This window comes from Egretta garzetta, unplaced genomic scaffold, assembly GCF_000687185.1.
Source record: "Egretta garzetta isolate BGI_Z169 unplaced genomic scaffold, ASM68718v1 scaffold340, whole genome shotgun sequence".
Taxonomy (NCBI): Eukaryota; Metazoa; Chordata; class Aves; order Pelecaniformes; family Ardeidae; genus Egretta; species Egretta garzetta.
Window position 1 is genome coordinate 316,203 of NW_009258377.1, and position 10,731 is coordinate 326,933.

The window sequence follows — 10,731 nt, forward strand, 5'->3', positions numbered from 1 at the left end:
CACCCCCAGTCCCCTCAGCCACTCCTCATCAAGACTTGTGCTCCAGACCCTTCACCAGCTTTGATGCTCTCCTCTGGACATGTTCCAGCAACACAATGTCCTTCTTGTAGTGAAGGGCCCAAAACTGAACAGAATATTTGAGGTGTTCCCTCACCAGTGCAGAGTACAGAGGCACGATCACTTCCCTGCTCCTGCTGGCCACACTATTCCTGATACAAGCCAGGATGCTATTGGCCGTCTTGGCCACCTGGGCACACTGCTGGCTCATATTCAGCCGGCTGTCAACCAATACCCCCAGGTCCTTTTCCACCAGGCACCTTTCCAGCCACTCTTCCCCCAGCCTATAGCGTTGCATGGGGTTGTTGTGGCTGAAGTGCAACCTGGCACTTGGCCTTGTTGAACCTCATACAATTGGCCTTGGCCCATCAATCCAGCCTGTCCAGATCCCTTTTCTGCTTTTAACGACATCTCTGCTACTTTTAACAAATATGCAATAGAAGTTTTGCCTGGTGTTCATGGTGTGCGGTGTGTTGCACTCTAGGGAAACAGGGTTTGCTTTGGCAAAACTGTCAGTAACACTCCTTTGGGTCTGCTAGAAGCAAATGTAAGTTGTACCAGGGGAACAGTTCTGATCTGAAAGTTCTTCAGCAAGAATGCGTGTGGTTGATTTCAAGTTCATTTCTCTTAGAAGACTCAAAATTTTAGAAATTAGCTATCTTTTGTTCTTAAAGTAGTTAGCAAGTTTCAAATGAGCAGTCTCTGCAGGATACTCGGGAAGCCTGGTAGAGGAGTGCCAACATGGAGAAAGTTTCTTGGGTGAGGGCCAACTTAACAAATGCAGGCAGGCAAGCTTTGTGTCCATACTTGTGTTTCAGCTTATGCTGATGGATTTAATGTCCTTAGAGCTCAGGCAATGAGGCATACATTGCAGCAAAAATACTACAGTACAATGTGCTCGGTTTCATTCCCCTGCTGTGTTTGATGTTGGAGGATTAAGGGGAGGGGAAAGGATCAGCTACCCAGGATGCTCTGTTAGGAGGAGTAAGTGAATTTCATTGTCGTCAGAACTAGATTGCCATATGAGTTCTGAAAAGCGTTTGGCTCCTGAGGATAACTGCTCTAAAAATAGATTTGGAGGAGAGGTTTCTCTTGGGTCCAGTTTCGTGTTCCAGCTGAGCTAGCTTTAGGAAACTTGTTTGCTCCTGTTGCAAGACTACAGTGAGGCTAAATCGTTTCTTTTCTGTCTTCAACATTAATTTTGGAGATACCGACACACTCGCTCTGTCTGTGGAAACCGAGCACTAATGTTATGGCTGACGACACAGGTATAATCCTAACCTTTTTGTGAACAAATGGAAAATGCATAGTTGCAGATACTGGCTATGTCTGATTTTGTAATCGGCAAAATAACTGGCTTACTGTGGTATGTTTTCTAGCCAGCTTGTTGTTCTAATCTGTGTTACAGGCTGCCTCTGTTCTCTTTGATTAAATGTTCTCTGGAGTAGAGGTATTTAATGAGTTTATGGCAGGTGGTTAATTGTAACAGTTTTTGCTTGAATAGAGCACACATTAGCATGAGACACATTGTTTTGTCTTCAAAGATCTGACTTTAAAGTTATTTTTGGAGTATGTGAAATCACTAGGTGTCTTTAACGTAAGCTTAAGTAAAAGGAAAAAGGTTTTCACACATTTTTATCTAGGTGTGACTCCTAATGCGGGGTGGGTGAGGTAAAGGACTTTTAAAGATTTGCCATTGAGGAGTAGAGCACACTTTAAGACTTTCTGATGTCTGCCTAAAGACATCTGGTGGTGTAAGCACAGGCTTACCAGATATGGCAAGTGACCTACTTCTGACATGGCTGGCAGCATAAGCAGGGAAAGGGCTTGAATTGAGAATTAACTATCCAGAATGAGCTCTGAGCCAGCGTCAGTCCTTACAATGTTTTGTTCTGACCCTATGTCTAGGGTTATCTGTGCAGACCATAGGTGAATTTTATGTTACATAACTTCCATTTATTTTAAAGTGTTGCCTGATTGAGCTGCCATGGCTGAATTCATAGCAGAATTTTTCAAGAGTTTTGAAAATAATTTTTCTATAAGATAGGAGGCCACGACATAAAAATATATTTGTGACTGTTGTTGAATGATATTTTTATAGCAGAATCTATTTTTGAGGGATTTGCATGAAACAGTCTTCTAGACTGGGAAAAATATGAACAGCTATGCTTGATTACTTAAATCTCTCTCTTTTTTTATATTTTCCTGTTCTTTTATTCTAATAAGTAAAGCCCCTTTCTTCAGATGCAACTAGCAATAAACAGTAGAAAACATTGAGGCAAATGAGTAAGAGTGAGACACAATAAGATTTTCTTTCCTGCTTGCCTCTTCTAATACCTAGTTTTCCTCTAGAACAAAGTTGTAACCTGGAATCATTTCAAATGTTTCTAGCCTTAAAGTTTCATTTTAAATACGTACAAAGCTTCTGTTGTCTGCATTGGAACACAGGAGTAGCCAAGTTCTGTTGTTATGTACTATAATTGTTATTTCTGAATATCAAAATTTCCAGCTCAAGAGTACATTAAACAGTTTTCACATACAGTTGGTCATATTTCTGAATGTACTGGCACACACTGCTTGTCTTTGCCTTTATTTTCAGGTTACCTGTACATCTTTCCCACAAAGAGAGATGTTACGATGAGTTATGTATATATGGACCCTTAACATACATAATTAGGGAACTGGGTAGTAGCAAGTAATACATGCTTGATAGGAGGCTAAGTTGTCTGTGTTTCTCTCTGAATGTTATTGGACAGCCTATACCAATGCAACTTTATGTTTAATATAGAAAAGAAACTAAATAGTTGCTATTTGAGCTTTGTATGGAGTAGTCTTAATAAAAGAATATTTTTTTCAGTAAAATGCTGAGCTGAGTAAAAGCTGACATGAGGTGGTTTTTTTTTTTTATTGGTCTGAACTCAGTATATAGCACAATGAATGTAATAAAAGGTTAGTTTATTACAGCTGTGTACCTGATGGCAAGCAAGGTCTGAAAGTACTATATAATATCTATAACAGAAATAAGTAAGTCAGCAATCTCTCATTCCTCATCTTTCAGAGCTGCTCCATTTTATTCTAAAAACAATCATGTTGATATTTAGCCGTTGAGAATACTTTTTGTCTTTTTTCTGTGATCATTGTTGATAAATACATCAAACATGACTTACACACAGTATGATAAAGTTAACTCCTCACCTTATATTATAACAATATTCCTGGCCAAGTTCCTCGAGGATTTAAAATCTGTAAGAAATAGTTTTACTTCTATAACTAGGACTGAATGTGACTGAATGGGCAAAGGCTGGTGCTTAGAAGGGAATGAAGTGGTATAGGCTGGTAGACATGAAACTGCAACCAGAAATAAGTCAGTCAGTCAGCAATCTCTCATTACTCATCTTTCAGAGCTGCTCCATTTCATTCTAAAAACCAATTTTATTCTAAAAAACCAGTCATGTTGATATTCACAATCATGGTGATCGATGCCTTGCAGCGGTGGTATTGGGAGGCAGCAGAGCAGACCTTGAGCTTTGGACAAAGGCCACAGGCATCGTTTTGGATGTACATTATTTGCTACATGTATCCCTTGTTCCCGAAAACAATCCTAAAGCAATGGACCAAGCATTTTATGTCTTCTCTAGTGGTGGTGCCCATTTGAAAGACCCTATCCATATGCGAAGTTGAGATCTGGCTTTCCCAGTGATTTGTTTATAACTACTGTATTTTTATATACATTTATTTTCCATATGTGCAGCTATAAATAAAGCTGTGATTTGCATTAAGTCTCTGTGTCATCCTTTTACTTGTATGTTCCATGGGACTGGAAGTCTAAAGGTATTCATCATGTAGTGAATCTCTCCTTGATTCTAAGCAACAGGGGGGATATTTTTAGTTGGTAGAGTGTCTGAACTTGGAGTCTTACCCTTAGTATGGTTTAGATTTTAGGCTTCTTGGGCTATTTGAATTCTCGTGTTGATTCCGTGAGCTAATTCAACTAGCTTTGAAACTTGCTACAGAAGAAATGCTTGTCTTCCAAACTGTTTCTGCTGGTCGTATTGCCCTCTGGTGGCAGTTTGAGAACTGTTGGCACAAATGTGAAGTATCTCAGAAATGTTAAGCTCTGTATAAATATACACTAAAAGGGAGGAAGGGGGGATTTCCAACTAAGTTGTTAAGACAAATTACATGTGGATTTTTGGTGTTTGGTTGGTTATAAGGCTTTTACTTAGATAATCATCGAGCTTCCCACAGTAATTCGCAGTGATCTAAAAGCAAGTAACAGTGGTGAAGTTAAAAACAAACAAGAAAAAAAAAATCCAAAGAAAAGTTAGTCAGATATCTTGTATTCTGTGTAGTCATAAGAAAGAAGATTTACAATTATATCCTCAATCATAATTTTCTAACTCTTATACAAATCCATTTTTCCTGTTTGCCTTACTTTAACAGAGACTAAGCATGGAGGAAGCAAGAATGGAAAGAAAGAAGGCCTCTCTGGAAGCTCATTTTTCACCTGGTTTATGGTAATTGCTTTGCTGGGAGTTTGGACGTCAGTAGCAGTTGTCTGGTTTGAACTTGTAGATTATGAAGAAGTTCTAGGTAAGAATTTTAGATCTTAAGATGCTTCTAATAATTATTATAATAGACATTAAATGGAGGCCATTTTAAATTTTAGATAGCTGAATTGACTACTGTGGTATTGTGAATGACCTACATGATAAGAATAGGCAATGTAGTTCAAAAAGTACATTTTAATGCTGAAGTCTATTATGATGTTAAAATGGGATTCTCATAAGACTGGAAAAGGTTATTAACATACTGCATTTATTAAAGAACTGAAGAAATTTCCAAGGATAGATCTGGATCATGTAACATGTATGCTGTAGCTCATTTGAAATGTCAGCTAAATATGCATTATTTCAGTTTTAAATGCTCAAAAACTTGCAGCAGTGGACTATGTCACCTATAGAGTCAGGACAACAGTCATACTCTTGTGAATGAGCTGTTGAACAACCTCAGTTTAAGTTTATAATGGTGATAATTGTATCTCAGTATGACAATGTTAAAATAGTATTGTTAATATAATATCTAAAGGTGAAAATTAACATCTCAAATTTCAAGATGTATGTCCATAGGTAGAGCTATTGTCCCTGACCTTCTAGGTTTTAATATGCACTTCTGCAGGCTTTACAGCTTTACAAGTCTGTTGGTACATGCTTTTTTTGATCTGGACTGATTGTAAGAGAGGCTTCTGGTTTAATTGGGTCTAGTGATGCAAATAATGGTTTCTATATTTTTACCATGCATGCAGCCAAAGCAAAGGATTTCCGTTATAACTTGTCAGAGGTCCTACAAGGTAGGATATTAGAGAAACAAGATTGCTTTACAGTCCCTTGGCTAAAAATTTTGGTTTACTTTTTTTATGTTTTTAATTTTCTAGAGAATTACTGTTCTTCTACAGTGCCATGAAACTGAGTCATATCTCATCTGTCTCATTCTTCATGGGTTTGAAGATAATACAATTCTTTTTGTTTCTAGAGAATTACATTTATTCCACCAGTCCGTTGTGTTTAGCCATAAACTGATAAAGGTCATTTCTAACTGATTGCTTATGTAAAATGGTGATGGCCTTATTTTTGTCTATTTTAGACCAAAGTCTGAACTTTTTCTTCCACAAAAATGTTTTCTAATTTTCTAAGTAACATACTAAGAGCTATATCTTATTTATTTTAATGGAAATCAAGCTCTGTCTCCATTTAGAGAATTACAAATGTACAAATAAACTGGCAAGCTATAAGGACTCAGAATTCTTCCACAAACTGTGTGCAGAGTTTCAATCCATTTAAGAGTTATGTCTGAATTTTATCAAAACTAATTAGATAGCTCTCTACTCACTTGGTGATCCCAGGACACTTCAAATCCTGGATACCACAACTATGCTAAAAATTATTTTTTTAATAGAAACTGGGTTCTCCTTTTGATTCTACTTAAGTCTGGTAGAGCTGCAGTTTCAAAAATAAAAGTGAAAAGTCTGGTGTATTCACATATAGTTGCCTACAAAAGGATGGACGATTTTTTTGTCTGCAGTGAATGTCATACTGTTGTTGATAAAATGATGAATGTTTTTCCTCTGTCCAAGAAGTAGGTTTCTTAGCTTCTATTAACTTGGCACTAAAATTATATACCTGTCTTCTTTTTCTGAGAATTCAGAATGGCAAGAAGCATATAATCAGAAAACAAACAGTGATTATTTGATTAATTCTTGCTTTATTATTTCTTTTCCCTCAAACGTGTTGAATGTTCCTTGTGAACTTAAATTTTATTCTGAGCAAAGCACGTTCGCATAAAGCACATCACTTAATTAGAGGTTTGTTTTAAATCTGCAAGCACCAAAATAAATGTGTGGGGAAAAGACTAACTTGTATTCGGTCTAAAGTCTAGGAAATGCAGAAAGGAACTTAAAATATTTTTAATAGGAATTTTTAAAATACAGTTAAGAAGAGTATGGCTAAATCGTTTAAAAAAAAAAAAAGGTAACGGCTTAGCATTGACAGTCAACCATCACACATTGAAAGCACTGTGCTTGAAACAAACTGCTGAATCACTAATTCTTTCTTTTTCCTCTCTTTGCATTTCTAGGCAAGCTTGGGATATATGATGCTGATGGAGATGGAGATTTTGATGTGGAAGATGCTAAAGTATTGCTAGGCAAGTACAAACACAGATGGAATAATTATATAATTCAGTTGTCATATTCATCTTTGTTTTTTGGTTAGTGTCAAAACAATATTTCTGTTTTTTCCTAATTGAAGAACTTAAAACACCACCACAATTAAATCAATTTTTCTTAATGCAAGTTGTAGGATTGTGTGTGCAACTTGTGGCAAGTTGTGTTCTTTTTCTTCTAATGTAGCAATGTGAGTGGAAGGCATTTAATTACTTAGAGGATGATTTTGAAGTTAGGTGGTTGATGCTGCTGTATCGACTGTGGAAAAGATGGTTGTGATTATTAATAAATTTGTCAGACACAGGGCTTAAGATGCTTCAAGAATTAAAACATTGTTTATGTTAACATGTTAAGCCAGGTCCATTTTTAACATGACTTCCAACAGGCCTTTGTACTTCTTGGATGACTATATGTTTAGCATATTTTTGTACTGTCTTTCCTCTATTCTGAGTGCTCCACAAGTGTGTTCCTTTTCTTTGCCCTTCGGAAATCCTACATGACATGGATTTTTCCTTGATGCTGTAACACTGGTTTTAGGCTTCTGTTCCTTGTAGTTTGGGAGAATGTCTTTCTGCTCACTATGTATCTTCAAAGAGAAATTTCAGTCACTAGACATGCTTTGTGATATTGCCTACATCTTCTAGCAGTTAAAGCACTACCATCTTCAGCTTCACAATCAAGTATTGGATACCTACTTCTTGCATACCTGGTGTTAGAAAGTTTACTTTTCTTTAATTGATTTGTTCAAATGTAAACCTATTCTGAGCACACAAAACTAGAAAGTTAAATAAACAAAACAACAAAACCCCCTAGCATAGTAAATGATATCTAGCCAAAGTTATCAATAGTGTATCAATAGTATTTTAGAATCATGGAATCTTTTAGGTTGGAAAGACCTTTAAGATCATCAAGTCCAACCATTAACCTAGCACTACCAAGTCCACCAGTAAACCATGTCTCATCGGGAGGTCATGGCTTGCTATTTGAGATGCATACTCCATAAAAATCAGTTTATCATCACTTTATTTTTCCCCACTTGTGTTTGCAGAAAGAAGCAAGTCTTTTGGGGGGGTTCATATGTTTAAACCCTTCATGGAGGGAAGGAAAAAAAGAAAACCCATGCTATCAAAATTACTGAACCAGTTTGCTGGGGTGTGAATGTGAGAGGCACTCCAAAGAATCTCCGGTGACTTATGAGCTACAAATTGGGTGTTAATTATAAATGATGAATAAGATAACACTTTGTATAGTTATAATCCTAATCTTTTTTTCTGTCTGTTACGTAGCGTATAGAAAGTGGATATCAATCTCTTGTGGGTCATATTAGTTGCATTCAGATTGGCAAGGTGGTAGCCAGAAACATGCTGCTGCTTTGTTACAAGTCTGGTTTATGCAACTTGATATAGCTGGGAATTCTGCCAGTACATGACAGTGTTTCTATTATAAGCTTGTCTTATCACGCATTTAAACCTTATACTTCAGATGTGACATTAAAAGGTCACAGATCAAAAGTCATTTTTATTATTTTTGAATACTTGCTTAGAAATATGATTTGATCTAGTTTAAGAATATTTTCTACAGTACAAAGGAAATGGTAAACTTTGAAAAGTTACATGACTGATCAAAATCATGACTATAAAAATATATTTGTTTCTAATAACTAACATATAATATTGCTAACTGAAGTTCCCAGTAAATTACTGAACTTGTTTCTATTTAGCATTTAATATGAACGAAAAAATGAATACAACTATGGAGACTAAAATTATTTCAGTGATGCAGAAACTGGAAGACTAGATTTCCTCTTGAGTAATTTGTCTCCTAGAATTAAGTCCTTGTAGTAAAGAAAACCAGATAGTAATCCTGTATTCAACTGCACTAGGATAACTTTCTAAATATTGAATGCATATCTCCTTTTATATTTTATTGATGAGGATTTAGTTAGTACATATGCTGTGTTTTAAGACTTGTTACTTTCTGGGATTTTTCTGTGGGTTGGACTACTATAAAAGCAAGTGGTTTCTCTGCTAATTTAATACTGACTTAAAAAGGACATACTACTGTTTGAATGTTTAGGGATAGGAAGTCATATGCTTTTTTTCTTTCCTGTTCTTTAGCTATTGCTAAACTACTGTATATTGAAATTGTGGCAAGTGGAGTGGTTTAATGTTGTCCACTTCCATAATCTTTAGGTTTTGCTATAAATTTAAAGATTTAATTTGCATATTAATGATAAGTACATTTTAAAATTAATTTAATTTTAAGAAACGCTTCTACTAGTATGAGTTTATATTTCAAAGAGTGATTTAGTAGCTGATAACTTAGTAGTTTTCTGGGCACACCTAAATAGAAGAATTAAAATTTACTATTTTATTTCTTGTATGTATAAAGCATGATAGGGTCTGTTCTTTTTATTTGTTGAAATCAAAGGTTTGATGATTAAGTTCCTCTTGACGTATTTGTGTGATTTTAAAAACGGTATGCAAGAAGTGTGCTCTTCCCCTCTTCCTTGTGCGTTTCCCCACCCCCTGCAAGTAAGAGTTGAGGGAGAAGAAAAACCCACCTAAAACCCAGCCAGCCAACCAACCCCAAACATTTGCTGAGTTAGTTTTGTATCCATTTATAAAAGTATTATCCAGGGTGGAAATGCAAACTTGTTGAAGCTAGTCTGCAGCCGTCTTGCAGATTTTTTTCTTTTTCACAGGTATTTGTGAGGTTCCCTTTACTGAATTCCTTTTGGTAATGGGAAGAGAGGCTTCTTAATCTGGTCCTTTGAGGGCTGCTGTTATCAGTAATTCTCTTCCCCCTTTTTGTCCACCTCGCTCTGATTGTTCTTTGAAGGAAGTTGTTCTTCTCAGGAGGAGCTTTATACTTCTCTACTTGAGAACTGAGTACAGAGAAACAATGGCTTTAGTAGTATTACAAAAAAATGCAGGTATAGGTAGTACCAATGTCTGCTGTAATAGAATCTTTGGAGCTGAGCCATTTTTTATACTTCAGTCCTTTTTAACAAGCAACAGTATCCTGAGAAATTGTACTTAAATGTCTGCAGTAGTTAGTACAATTTTGGAACTGCAGCTACAGAAAGTCATTAAGTTCGTGTGCATTTACTTTGGAGTAGCCTGGCTATGCAGAAAATGAAAAGAAAAAAAAAAACCAAACCAAAATCCAAAACCAAAAAACTAGCATGTCAGCAAAAGAAAGGGTAGTAAACAGTAGAATCCAAGCTTCTGTGAACCAACTTTTTTCCCCCTGGTTCATCTATAGTAGAAAAAGGTGTTTGCAAGCAGTCGTACAAAGATTGCACATTCAGAAAATATGTGATTAGATAATAGGAGTTAAAAGAATGCTTTTGTATGGTTCAGCTGTTTAAGATAAGATTCATACTCTTGTCTGTTTTTCTCATGTTCTGCTGTAGCACCTTCAAATATTAAAAGCTTGCATATGCTCATTCTCATAAAAGAGGTGTTTGCAAGAGGAGAAAGCCTTTGTCTTGTTAAAGGAATGTAGGCAGGCCCTCTGCCCCATTGGTTGCAGTAACACTGTTACACAGATAAAGATGTTGACTCTCCTGATTTTATGGTTTGATTTGAATTGTAATGTTTAGACTTCTCTTGAAATAAAGTAGTTATTTCCTGTGAGTCACTGATTTAGCATGGTATGGCTGCCTGGTTGGGCAGTTCCATTTTTGTGACCATTTTCAGGCACTTCTTACCATGCTTATGTGTGCTTATCAGTACAGGATTTTTACTTTGAAAAGCAGTTGTTCTTGATTATGGGGATGAATGAAGACCAAAAGCAGTCTGAGTTTTAATTAGCTTGTTGGTTTTATTTTTATTATCTTAACTCTTTCTAAGAAAGAAAAAAGATAAATATATGAAATAAAGTGTTACTTCCTGTAACTTGGGCTGAAGTGTTGGTTTTAATTCTCTCACCCTCCCCTCCCCCCGCTC

General features: G+C 36.2%; 1 protein-coding gene across 1 annotated transcript in view; it reads left to right on the plus strand.

Moving 5' to 3' along the window:
• The window catches only part of ASPH (aspartate beta-hydroxylase), a 181,544-nt gene that overhangs the window by 79,006 nt on the left and 91,807 nt on the right, over positions 1 to 10,731 (plus strand). The window contains 3 exon segments of the mRNA XM_035895862.1: positions 4,501 to 4,650; positions 5,363 to 5,407; positions 6,691 to 6,759. Coding sequence (XP_035751755.1) covers positions 4,501 to 4,650; positions 5,363 to 5,407; positions 6,691 to 6,759 — 264 coding nt within the window.